At 33.3% G+C, this 18,441-nt stretch overlaps 1 protein-coding gene across 3 annotated transcripts in view; it reads left to right on the top strand.

Moving 5' to 3' along the window:
• The window catches only part of LOC129807631 (nipped-B protein), a 42,818-nt gene extending 24,377 nt beyond the window's left edge, over nt 1–18,441 (top strand). For 2 of the 3 annotated variants that reach the window (XM_055857023.1, XM_055857025.1), the window contains exons 13-22: nt 2,211–2,495; nt 2,602–3,074; nt 6,521–6,969; nt 7,054–7,289; nt 7,366–7,517; nt 7,601–7,908; nt 11,917–12,082; nt 12,144–12,321; nt 12,394–12,582; nt 17,445–18,441. In XM_055857023.1, the coding sequence (XP_055712998.1) occupies nt 2,211–2,495; nt 2,602–3,074; nt 6,521–6,969; nt 7,054–7,289; nt 7,366–7,517; nt 7,601–7,908; nt 11,917–12,082; nt 12,144–12,321; nt 12,394–12,582; nt 17,445–17,645 (2,637 nt within the window). In that variant the 3' untranslated portion in view covers nt 17,646–18,441. The remainder of the gene's footprint in view (nt 1–2,210; nt 2,496–2,601; nt 3,075–6,520; nt 6,970–7,053; nt 7,290–7,365; nt 7,518–7,600; nt 7,909–11,916; nt 12,083–12,143; nt 12,322–12,393; nt 12,583–17,444) is intronic. The other variant, XM_055857024.1, reaches the window with a different exon arrangement.

The raw sequence follows: 18,441 nt of genomic DNA, 5'->3' as shown, positions 1-18,441 counted from the left end.
TCCGAAAAAAACGAACTCTCGAATGGGTTAAAATTCCAAAAAACCAAAATCCCAAATATACCATAACCCCGAATAGCCAAAGTCCCGAAAATTCGATATGCTGAACGTCAAAACCCCTAACGCCAAAATTCTGAAAAGCAAAAATATCGAAAGCTAAAAAAATCTTGAAAGGCCAAAATTCCGAACGCTGAATTCCTGAAATGAGTCAAAATATGGGTCTAAATTCCGAATGAGCCAGAACCCCATATATCCAAAATTCCGAATGGGACAAAATGCTGAAAAAAAAAACAAAGTCCCGAAAGCCAAATCCCGACTGGTCAAAATTTTGAAATGGACGAAATTACACGAAATATAATGTTTATAATAATAATTTCCCAAAACACAGAAAACGTTCCTTTGCTTCCAGCAAGCACAGGTGCAATCATGGAATGCAATTTACGGGATTTTTGCCCTTTCGGATTTCTGGCTTTTCAAGATTTCGGCCTATTCGTGATTTTAGAAAATTGGGATTTCAACCGAGACTCCTCAGTGAATGATATGTTTGGCAAAGTTTTTGTGTCCATATCGTCCGTATCTATATTGATTTACTATCGATTTAAACTGGTTTATATATTATCATAAAATCACCCCAAAAGTATATTTTTTAAAGATAGTACTATTTTAAAAAAAAAATCTTTTAAATTTTAAGAAACCTCACCCTGTTTTGGCTCTGAAATAATTAAACATTTGACATTAAAAAATCAGTAGAAGAAATAAATAAATAGACGATATACACTCAGTCCCGGGATTATGCACATTTTCGGGACCGAAAAAAACGCGCGAAATGACGCGGCGATTTTGAATAAATCGTCCATAGAACGAATTCCGCGCGGAGTAAAAGTAGTCAAAACAAAAAATTCCACTCATTAATAGAAATTCATTAACAAAGAGTACTTTTTGGCCAGAATTCTTCAATAAATGGTTAGAATATTTAAAAATTTTACCATAATAAAAGAAATTAAAGTTTTATTTTGAAAAAGAAGCACAGTGTTTTCAAATTTCTCGCATCACAGAGTAGATTACATTCAAAATTCATAAATTGACTCCTAATGGTAGGCAAACTTGCATAATTGTATGTGCATAATTCCGTCAGGTGCATAATCCCGAAGGGCTTGATGCCGGGACAGAGTGTATTCGCCTATAGGCACTATCCGAAAATCATATCCGAAAAATAAAAGTAAGTTTAGGTGTTGTTTTCAAATTACATCCAGATTTTACTTAAATCGATTAGGAAATAGGCTCTCGAATAAGCCGATCTTCGAAAATTCCATCTCGAATATTTTTCCGTCATATTTATCCGAAAATTAAAGAAATCGTTATGAAGCCGTTTTCGAAATAAACCGGAAAAAAACATAATTGTGGTAGGACAAGCGAGAATGACATAATAAATCTTTGGACACAAAAAACAAATTTAAAAGAAAGATTAATTAATTACAAGTACTCTACAGATTCATTTCTGATTAAAACCAATGCATCCGGTATTTGTTTTTCTATCATAGAGCCAAGGAGAAACGTCTGTAGATAATAATAATTTATTATTGCTTATTGATTACCGGAATGGTTACAGAGTTTATTGATCACCGAAGACTAAAAACAAGTATCTCTTTCCGCTTAAGCTCCATATCGGTAAAAATTCGAAAAGAAGGCGAGATTTTAAAGAATCTCAGTAAGAAGGCGGATTTCTGTTATCTTCTGCAGTAATATATAGATATTACTTTCTGTTCTATATCGGATAGCAACGTTCTTGAAATTCTTTGCTTTTCCAGAACTCTTCCAAATATTTCTCCACAGTATCTCGTTTATAAAGACGACACTTTTATATTTCTTCGGCATTCATCTCCTAAGAAAGTGAAAATAGCAAAAAATGTAATTTTGAGAATTAAAAGAAGTGTCCGATATTGTAAGCTGTCCGAAATTTGAAACAGTTTCCCTAGAATTTCAAATGGATTTTCTCATTTTGATTTTTGGGAAATAACGTAATGTTTGATGTTATTGAACAAGTTGCTCTATTTCCACATTTCCTAGTGACCACATTTTTAAAAAAATATAAGCCATGCCGCTTTATTATGATTACAAACAATATCCGAAAGTCCTCCGCAAGGAGCTCTTTGACTCGCGATGTATAAGGGTTACATACAGGTAATTAATGGTTACTTTGTGTACCTTTGCAGGACACTGGAGTGTCAGTACGCAAGCGTGTAATAAAAATTCTCCGTGATATCTGTCTCGAGTACCCGGATTTCGAGAAAATCCCTGAGATTTGCGTGAAAATGATTAGACGGGTGAATGATGAGGAGGGCATCCAGAAGCTGGTGACTGAAGTGTTTCTGAACATGTGGTTCTCCCCAGTTATTTCCGGTGATAAAAATGCAATTGAACGTAAAATCACACAAATCACCGACGTTGTGAGCTTCTCCTCGGAAAATACCCAATGGCTCGATGGACTTCTAAGAAGCGTAAGTATTTTTATTCTTTTTTTTTAAAAAGAAACAGAACAAGAATTATTTTTGAATTTTGGCAAAAAAGAAGATTTTTTCCTAATTGTTAACATGCTTTTGGCAGATTTTTAAGCCAAAGGAGAACAAGGAGGATACAACTAAGACACCAAAAGAACCACCAAAGCAAATTGTCACAGCATGTGAACAAATAGCCGATGGGTTGGTGGATGCAATAATGAAGTTGGAGGGAACAGATAGTCGAAAGTTGCTGGGTTGTATCATAATGCTGCATTTATTTGCCAAAATTCGACCACAGCTTCTCGTGAAGCACGCCATAACACTCGAACCGTACTTGAATATCAAGTGCAATTCCAACTACATGATTAAATTTATGAGTTGTGTGGCGGAAATTTTGGAATATGTCGTACCACTCATGGAGCATCCCAGTGATTCCTTCTTGGCAGATCTAGAGGCACATTTGACCATGTTGATTGTGACGCAGAATAAGACAGTGGTTACCAGTTGCGTATCGTGTTTGGGGGCCATTGTGAATAAGCTGACAAAGAATTATACCCTCATTCGAGATTGCTTCAAGAGGTGAGTCAATTTATTTTTATTTTCTTGAAATAATGTCGAGATTTTTCCTTTTTAATTTATTATTTTTTTTACATTTTTACATGTTTTTATTGAAATAGAATATACCCCTGAATAGGCCACGCCCTCATAAAATTTTAGAACACGCCCCTTTGGAGCATTAAATCAATCAAAGTTAAGATTAATTATAAAATAGTTGGAATAAATAATTTCTATCAAATTTAAATTCAAGTTCAGAAGGATTCTTCTTCTGAAAAATAAGCCACGCCCCCTTTAGTATTTAATTTCACTTTTGAAATTTGTCCTTATACGAAAAATACTCCCTAAAAGTCTCCAATCTATCACATTAAGTTACCAAGGCACGTTTATCTTTCATATGCTAAAATATTCTTGAATTACTTATTTCTGAAAAAAAATCCAAAAGTAAAACAATTTTAAGGACTAGAGAACTAGTTCAAAATACAACTAAATAACGAATAAAAATTAGACATTGGTTTTTATTCGGTTTACTACCGGTTCGTAACCGATTAAAACCGGTTCCGACGTACTAGAATTTCCAAGTCCTTCGAACTTAAACATGACGCCATTCGGTTAAGAAATACACTCTCTAAAAGTCTTTCAAACTGTTGATTAAAAAAAGAAACGATATTAAGAATGATTCAACGGTATTAGGTGAGATTCTTAACAATATGACAAAATCTCATGTCCTTGCTCAAACTTGCAAAAAATGTTTGGCCACTTCCTAGTCAGGAATATATGGATGGCTAAAAACCGTTCCCGTCCGTCCGTCCGGTCTTTGGAGCTTAATATCTCCTAAACTAAGAGAGATATTGACTTGCGATTTTCGGCAAAATCGGGTGAAAATTGCAACTTGGTGCATTGACCCCCCACCCCCCACCCCTCCTTTTGAATACCCTTTTTATTTTCTCAATAGCTCCGCCCCTATATCATCGATAGGGGTCAAATTTTAGTATGTTGTAGCTGGGCCTTTTTCGATAATTACCAAACTTAAAGTCCCCTGACACCCCTGACCCGAGCTATAAGGGTCCAAAAAAAATTCTTAAAATTTCCATAAAGTTAGGGCGTTTTGGAAAGCTCTCGTTAAATGCCACTTCCCCTTCTAACATCACGAGTTCATAAAACAACCGCCAGGGGCGCTATTGTTAAAAAGAAGACTTTTAAATTTTCCAAATTAAATAACTCAAAAATTCCTTTGTGCATTGGGCTGAAATTTTAGTACGTTGTACCCACTGTTTATACCTATCAAACAAAAAAATACTTAAGTCGCTCCATAATTCCTGACCCGAGCTATAAGGGGTCAAAGTTCGAATATTGACCGGCCTCTATCTCCGGTTCTAATTAACATATTGACCTCAATTTTGGGTCTTTGGTTTCGTCTTGATGAGCACTTTCAGATGGAAGTTCAAAAAGTCACCACAGGTGGCGCTGCGATAGCGACAAAATTCAAACTCATTTTTCTCCGAAACGGCATTGTGCAAGTTAATCAAATTTTAGAGTGTTGTAGTCTAGTCTATGGCGTTTCTAAAAAGTGGCGTGGGTTCGCTGTGGTTTCAATAGAACCGGAGATATGAGGGATCATAGTTCACGAAATTCAAAAAATCATATCTCCGGTTCTATTTGACCGATTTTGATGAGACTTTCTACAACATTTGAACTTCGTGGGACCAACATCAGGGGCGCCACAGTCGAAAAACCAATTTCAATATCACATAACCTCAATTATCTCGACTGTCGCTGAACCGATTTTGATGATTACTTCGATATAGTTGTAGAGGACATTTATGTCTATATGTCGTCCATACATCATTTTTCGATCAGATAATGCGATCTGTCCGATTTTGTCGTTTAAGTGTGAAAAAATTGATTTTTCCCATAATAACGCTTTGAAACCACTCAGATGCCAATTTGACTGCTTCTACTCGACCAAGACACTTAAAATAGGGTTTTAAATGGAAAGTCTCACAAAATGCAACAATTCTTTGATATAGTTGAAGTTCATCAAATGAACACTTGGGACGATCTGGTCGAAAAAACGAGTTCAGAAATAAACAACCTCGATTATCTCGGTTTCTGATTAATCGATGAGATCATGTTTTGCGGCAAAATTATAGAGAATATTCTGGTCTACATTTCACCCATATATCACTTTTCTGTCACTCCATCCAAATCCTTGATATTTTGGTTTTAATACAAAATTTGTATAATTTCACGAATTTGATTCAAGATAACTGAATGGCGTCCTAGAACTTCAGCCCTAAATCGAATTTGCATGCATTCCAAGTTAACTCATGTTAAGAATCTCACCCACATAAGCCGGTTAGGATTATCTGTCCCTTTTTAATACAAATTGATTTTTTTTGTTACTTCTTTATAAGGAGTGTTGCTTGGAACCTTGTAGACAGTTTATCGTCTTTATTGTCTTTTATTTTTTATCGTCGTTATTCCGGCCACCTTAATTCTTATAGTTCCTTGCCCTTCCGGAATTGTTCCAATGGCTTTTTCAGATCATCTTGTTCGTCGAAGAGATATTTTTTGCTATTTTTTGCATTTTATAAGTCCCTAAAGTATGCAAAAGCTAAAAATTCAAGGAAATTCGAGGAATATAAAATGTGGCCGGAATTGAAAACTGTCCGGAATTTGGTACACTTACCCTTTAATATTATACATATTTTAATAGCTAGTCAAATGTCTAAAATTTCATGAAAAGAGTCGTGGTGCAAATCCATTGATAATGTAGAGAAAAATGAGTTGTCCGAAGCTTGAGTCGTTCGAAGGTACCGCGCTTTCCCTTACACTGAGAAAAAAAACAGGGGTGCGATTAACTTTTTTTCCTCAAAACTTTAACACTTTTTAGGTGTAAAAATATAACAATATTTTTTAATGTTAATTTTACATCTTATTAAGGGTAAAATTAACATAAAAAAGGGTAACTTTAACCCCTAATACACCTAAAAAGGGTAATATTTATACCGATTTTGGATCAATACTGCAGGGTAAAATTAAGATTTCCGGAATGTTATTTTAACTTTTTCGGATTTCTCTCACAGTGTACTTGTCGTATAACTCTCAAAAGCGGATGATTGTTTTATACACTGAGAGAAATCTGAAAAAGTCAAAATAACATTCCGGAAATGTTCTGTATTGATCCGAAAACTGTGTAAATATTACCCTTTTTAGGTGTATTATGGGTTAAAGTTACCCTTATTTCATGTTGATTTTACCCTTAAAAAGTGTAAAATTATTATTAAAAAACGTTGAGATATTTTTACACCTAAAAAGTGTTAAAGTTATGAGGAAAAAAAGTTAATCGCACTCCCGTTCTTTTCTCAGTGTACAGAATGAATTTACACCCATAAACTTAAACTAGCTCAATTTTAAAGTTATGCAAAAAAATATTGAATTCCTTTGTTTTTTTTGTTTTTGTAAAGGTTTTTCTACCCAAGTCTGCTGGCGTACAGGGAGAAAGTTCAGCAGAATCCAAATTTCTCCCTTGAAATAGCATTCAAATCATCCACCTTCCGTCGAAGTATTTTTACTGTAGGTCTCCTCATGCGATACTTTGACTTCAATGTGCCTGAAGTTTATGGCGAGAGCAGTCGAAATGCTCTTCCAGCTAAGATTTGCGATGAAGTATTTGATACATTTATGTTCTATGTTGTGTGCAACAATTTGGACATAAGGAAGGAGATACTGAATGCCCTTGGGTGTTTCTGTGTCAAAAATTATGAATATCTCACGATGCCACAACTCAAAGAATTCTATAAGGATCTCTTGACATCGGAAACTATTCAGACGGACATTAAGGTGAATGTTGTGAGGAATATTCTGCTGTATCTCAATGAAGAGGATCAGAGGATGGATCAGAGTGAGAAAGAATGTAGGTTTCGAAAGGTTTTTTGTCAAAGATTGGGACAAAACTTTATTAAAATTGTTTTTGGGGGATTTTTTTATGCTTTAATAGGGGAGACTCAGGCCAAAAAGGAGGATCTCAAGGAGATGGGTGATCAAAAGGCTGGAATGGCATCGAGAGTTATTCAGTTGTACCTGAAGGAGATTATGAAGTGTTTCCTGAATCGTGACATTAATTTGCGCATTTGGTCGATGAAAGTTGTCGATGCTGTTCTCACCCAAGGACTTGTGCATCCTATTCAAATTGTACCTTATCTCATATGCTTAAGCACAGATCCTGAGGGTTCAGTAAGTTATCTTTCCTTTGGACATTTTTTTTTCAGCTGGAAAATTTCACCTTTTACAAATAAAAAACACCTTTTAGGTATCAAATTCAGCCGATCGACATTTGCAGGAGATTGAGAAGCAGTATCCTGGCTTTATTAACATGAAATCTCATGCAGGTATTCAGCTGTCTTTCGAATTGCAAATGTTGCTGCAATTGAATGAGAAGACCAGCATTGTCCGCGGATTTAGGTACACAATATTTTTGATACAATTTTAATTGAAAAAAAACTATAGTTGCACTATAACAAAAAAATGTAATAAAATATTTCCAGAGAGAAATCAAAAGATGAACCACCATCGGCACTAACGGGCTTCCTGTATACACTGCTGAGGAATGCCAAACCACAGAGGAGGGCACTGATTCAGTCAATAATTAAGCAATTTGATGATCAGAGGGTAAATCTGCGTCAAATGCTGTACCTTAGTGACAATTTGGCATATTATCCATATGCCGTTCAGGATGAACCACTCTACATCATTCACCAAATTGACGTTGTGGTTACTGTGACTGGAACTAATTTGCTGAGTAATTTTCGGGAGGGACTGAAGCAAATACAGCCGGAAAATCCAGAAGAGCAACGTAAGTTTAAAAAAAAAATCACTCAAAATATTGCATTTTTTTTAGAAAAAAAAAATTAACATTATTTCCCATAACCTGGTAAATAGGCTCCGCCCATAAAATTTATCCCAGTCTTGAGAATTTTTTTCAAGTTATGTTTTCTCTTTTTTGACATTTAAAATTTAGATATTGTGATATCCCATGAACTGCCTAATTCTAATGGTTTAGTTATGGTAAATTTCTATAATTTTCCGAAAATATAGGCCACGCCCATTAAGAATTTTCAAACAAAAGTTAATGTAGAGGACACTTGGGCAAAGTTTGTCAAATGGAAAATTTCAAAAAACATTATTCTACAAAATAAAAGAGACTGAACTATAAATTAGCCTTCAGGAATCTTCTTAAATTTACAAAATGTTGCAAAAAACTTTTAAGAAGATAGAAAATAAATAATATTGAAGTTTAGATACCTATTAGCTGAGATTCTTTGCAATATCAGGGTCTGACGTGAAATCCGACCTCATCGGGCCCAAATTTTGGATTGACACGTTTTGACACTCATAGATCACGAATATCACATGCGCTAGAAATCGATTTTTCCTGGTCGTCGTACGTCCAATCCGTCCGTCGTATAAGCTCTCATGGAGGGAAATTCTGTAACGCTCTGGCAATGCCATATGGAAAAAAAGGCTCATAATTTTGGACAGTTTCTAAATTTGGACACGTTGAGGGTAAAATTGGACACTAAAAATAAATTGATTAAAATTATGAATTTTTATTCCAATATTTGATGAATAATGAATTCTATTTTAATATTTGTTTTTTTTTGGAAGATTTTAACACTAAATTCGTTAAATTTTGAATATGTATTGAGTTAAAATTGCTTTGTTGAAAATTCAGTGTGAGCAATTGCTTACGAGAAATATGACAGAACTTCGTGTTTACTTCACTGTTATTTAGCTGTGGTGAACTATTAACAATCTTTCCTCGTTGTTTTTCAGTGATATTATATATTCATTGATTATTGTGTTGATTCACGTTAGCAGTGATTTGTACATTTGACCTGAGTATGAATTCTGAGATGGTGAGTTTTTCACGTGAGAAATTCACGGCTTTTATAAAAGCTTTTATGTAAATTCTTAAATGCTGTAAGTGTTTCACGTGACTCTTTTTGTGAAAGCTTCACAAAACGCTTACAGAAAACAATCTAAAAGCCGTGAGTTTCTCACGTGAAAAACTCACGAATCTCAGAATTCATACCCTGAAGTGAGATTTGCCTTGTGAATTAGATTTTTCGTGTGAAAAATGGGCAATTTTCTGCGAGGTTCACCAGTGAGGTGATACTTCTTATTTTGGACAGGTGTTTTTTTTTACGAAATTTCGTGAAGTTTTAGCTTTTGTGATGACTAGGTTGGACAAATGCCTGGGGAAACAAAGGAGTATTATCTTTTCGAACGAGATGTAGTGAGAAAAGCCTTAAAAGGCTCAGGGAAAGGCCAGGAAATGAGCGAGTTCGCGAGTACTTGGAGTACCGAAGTCAACTCATTTTAATGAATGATATGGAAAGTTTTCGGGCTTTTTGTGACATTCTACGTTTCCCTTACATGAACAGGAAGAAAACTTGGTAAGATTGGTTCATGAAATGAAGAACAATGGGCATCCTGTTGCGGCGGTTTAGCTGTCCAAATTTACAGCCAAGTTGTCCAAATTAATAACCAAATTGTCCAAAATTCGAGTCAAATTCACCTCTACATATCAAATCATTTTTTAACGTATTAAGACTAATTTTACTAAAAACAAAGACAATAAACCCTTGCCAAGTTTCTAAACAACCCTTCTGAAAAGAGAGTAACAGAAAGAAAGTCAATTAGTAGAGGAGACTGGGGCAAAAAGTCACAAAACGGATATTTTATTTTTACGATACGAGCTACATCGAATGAATGCCAATGCCGTAATTCTAAATCCTTGATCATTTAGTTTTAGTTGAAATTTGTAAATCTGTAGACATTTTTCATTTTTCAGCTAATGCTGAACTTAAGTTCCCGATCTCTTAACTTGAAAGAGCTAAGGATTCTAGCCCATTTCTTTGGCTCAGAGCTTCTAAACTTAAACGCCTCGGGGATTTTCTAATATCCGGGTAGTAAATTTTACTGGCCGCATATTAGATATTAGAATTTAACTGGAAGACAGTAAATTTTAACGGAGGATAGTAATTTCGATTGAAATTACTATCCAAGCCAGTAAAATTTGCCATTCTGCTGTTAGAATGTCATTTTGGAATATCGTGTGTGCCGATGCAACGGTTCCCGATATGCTTTGAATACATTATAGGAGTTCGTGGCGCAGCTGGAAGATGCTCGACTTTCATCACAAAGGTCGCGTATTCAAATCTCGGCGCAGGCTTAAATGTTGGAAAAAGATTTTCACGCACTAAATGGCTTTGAAATACAGAGAATATCATCCAGGGAGGGCCCCAAGCCCTCAAAGAATGGTCAAAAATTAATAAAAATCACGCAGAAAAATGGGAAATTCTTAAATAGAAACACCCAGGAATTTAATTTCAAATCTCATCCAATGAATGCCAATGCCCTAATTCGAAATCCTTTGATCATTTAGTTTTACTTGCAAATCTGTAGACATTTTTCATTTTCCAGCTAATGCTGAACTTAAGTTCCCGAACTCTTAATTTGAAAGAGCTAGGGATTCTAGCTCATTTCTTTCGCTCAGAGCTTCTAAACTTAAACGCCTCGGGGATTCACGTCCAATTTAAGTTCCCAGGATCTTATATATTCTTAAATTTAGAGTCAAAATTTTTCTGTGTGTACTCGAGTGCTTCAAAAATTTCTAATTAGCGTAGTTTTATAGGAAATTTACCGCTCTACAACTTTGTGAAAGTAATTTTCCTCTATTTTGTAAGGAAATACGTTTTCTAAAAGGTAATTTTGTGACTATTCTCAAAAATGCTCGGGCAGATAGTACCAGACATTGGGTATTATCATATTTTGATTCGCTTTATTACGGGCTTCCTTTGAAAAAATACCTAGAGGACATATTTTCATAGAAAATTTATTCATCTACACCTTTGTAAAACACCGTTTTCTCTGGGAGAAAAGTGAGAAAACGAGAAAAGCGCTTTTCAAGCTATTTTAGAAAAAAAAGAACACACAAAAGACTGCAAATCGTTTGACCAATGTAAACAACAAGCGACGAGACATAATAATGACGTTTCTTTTCGCCGTGAAACATCAGAAATTGCTTCGCTTTTTTGTTACTTTTTGCTCTATAACTTTTGTTACTTTTTACCCCAAGTGGCCATTTTTAATAAAAAAGATTTCTGGAGAAAAGAACTTTTGTGAAATTCTAAAATAGATAGCGGATTCGTATTCAAAAAATCCAAATTATTTAGAAAATATTCACCAGTGCATCAATTTTGGAAAATAAGTAGGTAATAATTGTTATCTTCTGCAAGGAAAATATTTCAAAAATAGGGCTAAAAATTTCGATATTTTTAATTTTCTAAATTCCTTGTTCGAATTCCTAGAAACTTACGACATTGAAGAAGGTCTATGGAGGCTATCTATAGAAAAAAATTTGAGCCGTTATCTTTTTTTACCTTGGAAGATATTGAATTTTGAATTTTTTGATTTATGACTTTTTGCCCCAGTCTCCTCTATTGAAAGTATCGCACTTCATACTTGGAACATCGATGCTTATAAGCAGACTGGACCAAATTATGAGCCCTTACCCTACCCAAAAGAATAATATTCGAAAATCGGTTTCAAAAGCTAAAGAAAACACATTTTTACTTCTTGTTTTATCTGCGAGGCGGCAGAATTGGATTTTGTTAGAATTTCGAAATGTCTCGAGCATCTCGACCGAATGTTAATCTTTATCAGTGTTGCAATTTATTGTAAGCAAGATCAATGCAATAAGGCTCACAATATTCTTCTTGTTCCGTTACCAAATCCCTAAATAGGCACTTTGATTGCTTCAAATATTTCATATCTTTTGTTAAATTTGAATTTTTAGAACCAAATCTTTTGGATGACGATGATGATGACGACAAAGAAGCTATTCTGAATCGACTTCCTGAAGATTTGGGTGATCTCCAAAGTTGTATAACGGCTGCTCAGGGTTGTATGCTCCTGCTGTTGTTGAAGCAACATCTTAAGGATTGCTATGGGATCACTGATAGGTAAACAGCATCCATCTTGCAGCATTATGAGCAGAAAATAATTTTATTGATATTTTTGCAGTAAAATCTCGCGGTATTCACCGTCAGAACCTGCCAAAATCTATGAGAAAGCAATGCAAAAGCGTGCAATCTTAGAATTTAATCCAAAGTCAACGATTGACATTATCAAAGAGGAGGAATCCATTGATGGAGTATTGGATGATACGGTGAAGAAGAAGCTGGTTGATAGATATTTGGATGTAAGTGTTGATGCAATTATTTGAAATATTTCATAATTTCTTTTTCACGAGAATTTTTATTTTGGATTTTAGTTCAAGCAGCTGATGCTGAAGTTGGATCCTGAGGATTCTGATGATGATGATGACACAAAACCACCAATGAGAACGGTTGTTGATTTTGAACAACAAATTGACACCTTCAATACAACTCCCCATGTCAATAACGTGATGAATAACTCAATTCAGCCAAACACAGTGAACAACGTCGTTAATTCGACAAATGTAAGTTGATTAATTTTATTTTATTTTTTTGTTGATTTTGAAAATGTTTAGAAGAAAACTTGGGCAGCAATTTATGAAATTTCAGTGATTAAAGAAAAATCCCCTATCCTTAATTCTACATCACGCCCCTGTCAGAAAATCTGGTGAAGTAAATTTGACTTCTTTCATTTTTAGAAAACATTTAGGGTAAAATTTTGTAATTTGGAATCATGTGTAATTTGAAACTTTGAGAATTCTTAACAGTTTTAGATGGAAAAATGAATAAACAACGAAGAAGTTCTCTCGAATGACAGATCTTGTACTTCTTCGTGGTTTTTTTTTCTTCTTTGACCATCTGAAATAGTGAAAAATCTCAAAATTCCAAAATAGAAATGATTCCAAATTACCCCATCTTACCCTAAAAGAAAATATTATAATATCTTATGAATTGGACTACTCAATTTGTATTCAATCCACAAAAACAAATGTATAAAAATAAATAAATCAAATCGTGAAGAATCTGGTCCATGAGAAAACAGATCACGCCTCTTTATGATATTTTTCTTCAAAATTTTGGGAATTGTGTATTTTTGAATATTTAGTAAATATTCATCAATAAATAAATTTAATAATTTAATATTATTATTGATTTTGCTAAACAGACAAAATTGAAATTGTTCGTAAATGTGTGCGAATTTTTACTGGGCACTTACGAAATGTTCGAAAATCGTATAATCTACAAAAAAGTTTGTAAAAGTTTGTAAAAAAACGACATTGTTCGTGACAAGAGCACTTGACGAGCATTCTTTTGTATTTTTTACAAACATTTGTTCGTAAATTTTCGTAAACGCACAAAAATGTTCGTAAAGTTTTCTTATGTGTTCGTTAATTTTTGCCAAACTAACAAAAATAGACCAACAAATGTTAAATTTTTATGAACATTTTTGTGTGTTTACAAATATCTACGAACAACTATTTGTAATAGAACAAGAAATACTTGTAAAGATAAGCAACTTACGAACAATTTTTCTGTAAAAGTAGGAAATTTTACGAATTTGTAGGTTATACGATTTACGAGCATTTCGTAAGTCCTCAGTAGGAATTCACAAACATTTACGAACAATTTTATAATTATTTTTCTCTGTAAGCCATTTTTAAGTTAATTGGACTTAAGAAATAACTTAAGGAATACCTGTTTATTTCTTCGAAGGATTGACTTATAATTAATTTTGATCTGACTTAAAATTTTTTTTCAAAACACATTACCAAAAGGTCAAATTCATTAAAGGAATATAGGGAAAAATTAAAGAGTTTGAAGCCAGAGTGTGTGCGAAGCCTGATGGATTTTTCCTTCATTCGGAAACAGTATCAACCATTTTTTAAACAGAACATCTTTAGTCTACGCCTGATTAGAGTCTCGTTGGAACGTTCACTCGGTTCACTCTCTCTCATCAAAATATTTGAGTGCCCATGGTTTCAGAATTTTTTCCAAAACAATTACCCGATACACCTTGACATTTACTTTGACGCTCTGGTGCAAAATACCAGTAAAAACCGGTTATCTCACGGTAACCTAAACCATAACGAACGATTTTAATTATCGTATGACCTTTATCGTGCACACGCTTTAGCTCATAACCTTTTAACGACGAAACACTTTTTACGGACTGAAAATAAAAAATAAATAAAATCAATTAGGGGAAACTGGGGTACCACCAAACACTTTTGAAAGATGAGATTTTGACTGAATTTCCTAAGAAAACTGTGAATTTTAGAAAAATGTTGCTTACCCCATGTTATACTCTTGGGTATAGGCTGCATATTAATGTATACAAGGATTACGTGAAGCACTTCAATTTTCCGTAAAAAGGAAAATTGTATCACCATGCATTTTTCGCTTTTTTCCAACCACCCGGGGTACCAATAAACACTTTCTGGGGCACCAAAAAACACCTCATTTTTTCACCCATTGAAGTTATTTTGGGCATTCACCACAATTCCTAATTATAAAGAATGTATTGAAAATGTAAATAATTCTCAGAAAAGCACTGCAAAATTTAGAATTAGTGACCAAAATAGCAAAAAACTAAAGCACTGCACACCGAACATATTTGTCAATAGATTTTTCATCATTTTGACATCATTCGACTTCTGACTGGAAAGCAGCGCCACTAAAACCGTGGCAAACACTATACCTAAAGTTGAAATTTTGCGCGCTCTTCTTATTATTTGTAATAAAATCGAGAAATCATTCGTCAATCCTTGATTAAAATCACTTAAGAATCATTTAATGCAAAATTGGGTTCTTGAAACTATATTTCTCTTGAGTCTTGAATGAAAATCCCATGAATGGATATAAATTTCTGAAATCGAACAAAGAGGGAGATGAAGAGTAAGAAAGATAAGAGGAAAAATTTTGCCATTCAAGCTACGCTCGCGACATCTGCAATTGTGAGAAATTTGCCAGTTTGTTGGTGCCCCAAACTCTGTTTTGTGATGGATTTTATATTCTTTTAAAAAAATGTGAACATTAATTTCTTTAGTAGATACATAAATATTATCCCGAAACATGTAGGAAAGTACTGGTGTAGTGAAATTTGATGTAACTTATTTCAGTTTTATTTTCCAGGTAGATATATAAATGACTAAAATTATCAAAATCTCACAATTTTGCGAAAAAAGATTCTTATTTCTGAACTACTTGAATTATGTGGACCATTCTTTCTCTGGACAAGCATCCCTATAGTATCTATGATTTCATGTAAGTCTCATTCTCTGAAGTCTTATACCTATTGAAAAAATCGCAGTGTTTGGTGGTACCCCTGTTTGGTGGTGCCCCAGTTTCCCCTATGAATTTGAAAATTTAAAAATTCGCCATTTTTGAACTTAAATATTTACTACATAATCAAATAGCTAGAGTCTTGCAAAAAATATTTTAGATTCCTTCAACCTTCTGCTTTACAATTTTATGTAGACATAAAGGTGTCTACACATTGAGAGCAATTTTCGTCAAAAATTGCGTTTTTGACAGAAATTTGACGTTTCCCCCTACAACGCTGCAGGGAATTTCCTTCAAAAAAGCAATTTTTGTCAAAAAATTGCTCCCAATGTGTAGAGACCATACGAAAAAAATAACTTTAGGTAGTCAGGAAAAATTATTTTATTTATGGGACACCGGTGTTCCAATCGTCCTTAAAGGGTTAAAGCACTTTAATTAACAGTCATTTGACATTTTACGGTCAAATATAACGTTTGAGTTCCATTACAGATAAAAAAAAAGTCTGTCTTAAGTTTATTGCGCAGTTCAATTGGGACACATTGTATATGAACACTTTATTTTTTTGACTCCTCGATATTTTCACCTTTCAATCAATACGATTTCTAAAAGGATGTCACGCTGTTTAGTCGTAAGCAGATCTAGAGGCTAAACGCTAAAGAGTTAAAAATAGGAATTCTAGATGTCTGAAGGACCCACATCATAGTCGGTATTTACATCGTTTACATTGTCTTCAATTTCCCCCAAATTCCTTTTTGTCAGTTTTTGAATGAAATATCTCCATATGAAAATATGCCCTTGAATCATTTCTAACAACGATTTTTCAAGATCAGGTTTAAAAGACTGTAAGGAGTATACTTCTAAGTTAATTTACGAATGTTTCAGTACTTTAGAAAGGTCTTGGAATTCCTGACAAATTTGAACCGGTTCCAATCGGTCAAGAACTGTTTAAGTTTGAATTATCTTGAATCATTTAATGTGGTTCAATATCAAAGTTATAAGGACAATAGAGAACATATTGCACTTTAAATTAAGCAAAGATAAACAAAAATTGGGAAACGTCTTACATCTAACTTTGAAAAGTTTAACAGAGCCTGGATCTGTATATTTTCTGCCTCTATGGACGATAAGAACAAAAATAGCCCAAAAATATAAACCAATTTTCTGACATTGAATGATAATTTTCATTCTTATGAAAAATATTTTGTATAGTTGTAATAGTTTCTAGTGCAAAGAGGCTTTTACCTTAAAAAATGGAAATATAAAAAAAGTAATAAAAATCGTTCTTCGTTAGAAATTTGCAAAAAATTTTCTGGATTTCTACAACCTTCTTCTTTACGATTATACGTACAAACATTAATAAAAAATAACTTTAGGTAGTCAGGAAAAAATAATTTTTCTTACGTGTGACCCAATCGTCCTTAAAAAGTTAAAGTCACTTTTAGTTCATTGAAAATTTCTTAAAATTCCCGAAAAGTCTGAATTGGTTTCAATCAGTCTGGAAACATTTAAATATCCTTGAATCGGTCTTCATAATGGGTTTTAAAGTCAAGGGATAAAAAGACTGTAGGGATCATTATTTTTCAGAACGTTTTAGCGTGCTTTAGCAAGTTTAGGATCGTAGTAAAGATCTTAAAATACCTGACAAGTCTGAACCGGTTCCCATTTGTCAAAACCGTTTAGGTTTCAATGTCTGTGATTGAGAATAAGTTTCTCAATCAGTTTCTCATATTAAAAATTAATTTTAATTTTTTTTTTTATACTTCCATTTTTTTTTAAGCAAAACCGTTTTGGTAAAGAAACTACAATACTCAAACATAATATTTTTCATTAGAGTGAAAATTATCAGTCATTGGTATCATCAGAAAAATTACTTAAATTTTTGGGCTATCTCTGTCCCTATCGTTCATAAAGACAAAAAATACACCAAATCAGACTCTGTTGGATTTTCTAAGGCTAGATATAAGACCTTTTACTGATTTTGTTTATCGGTTTCATTTTTATTGCTGATTTTCGGTCAGCGAAAACTTTCTCGTTGTTAAAGGGTTAAGCGATAAAAAGTCAGTGGCATAATATAATTTTTTTTGTATGGTGTTTGCTTCAACAGCAGTCATCCTATACGCAACCAGGTGTTGATCCTCTTTCAACATCGCATCAACCACACAACCAAGTGACAACAAAGACCCCAATAAAGGCAACACCCGTGAAAAAACCACCCGCCAGGAAGGCATCAGCAAAGAAAAAGAAGAAAATGGTATCTTCCAGTGATGAAGATGATTACGATAATAGTGATAGTGACTATCTGTAGAGAGCACAAGGACTTTTCGTTGCTAAAAAAGAAAGAAAAGAACAAAACAAAGACAGTGTATAAAAGAAATATTACCCGTGAAATGAATGATAGAAAGAAACAGAGTGAGATTGAAGGCAACTGGACTCCAAAACAACAAAGAAAAAAAAAACAGATAAAACTGAGCGTGAGTATTCCATTTGTGTGTAATATAGTAAAAATTAAAAAAAAAAATAATGAGATATATAGGAATTTAGTCTATCAGTTTATTTTTACATTTTTAATTTGTTAAAAAAATAACAGATTTGTAAAAAAAACAATGAATCACTGGAAGGTCACTCAACCAATTATTCATTAATTAAAGAAAAAGAAAGAATTGAATTAAATATAATAGAGAAAAAGAAATAATTAGATCTTAAGAGATTTTATACATATATTATTACTATTATTATTATAAAAAAGAAATGAAATCCTCTCATTAATAATGAAATTAAACTATAAGAAATGTATAAAGAAATTTCGCCCACAAGATAATTTAAAATTTTTCTTATTAGTAAATAAATGAAATATTAATCTTATTATTCTAAATAATAATTATATATATATATATAGCTTAGTGGTAAAATTTGTAAGTAATGGGCATACGGAACTTAATTTATTTCAAAATGAAAACTTTTTTTTTAATATAAATATTTCACTATCTTCGTGAAAACATTTGTAGAGAGAGAGAAAGAAAAATCAGAGAGAAGATTTTATTATAAATATATGTGGAAGTCGTAGAAATTTAAACTAATTATTTAGTTATTTTAGTGTTTTT

Source organism: Phlebotomus papatasi, chromosome 3 (genome assembly GCF_024763615.1).
Source record: "Phlebotomus papatasi isolate M1 chromosome 3, Ppap_2.1, whole genome shotgun sequence".
NCBI lineage: Eukaryota > Metazoa > Arthropoda > Insecta > Diptera > Psychodidae > Phlebotomus > Phlebotomus papatasi.
This window is presented reverse-complemented; position numbering and strand designations above follow the sequence as displayed.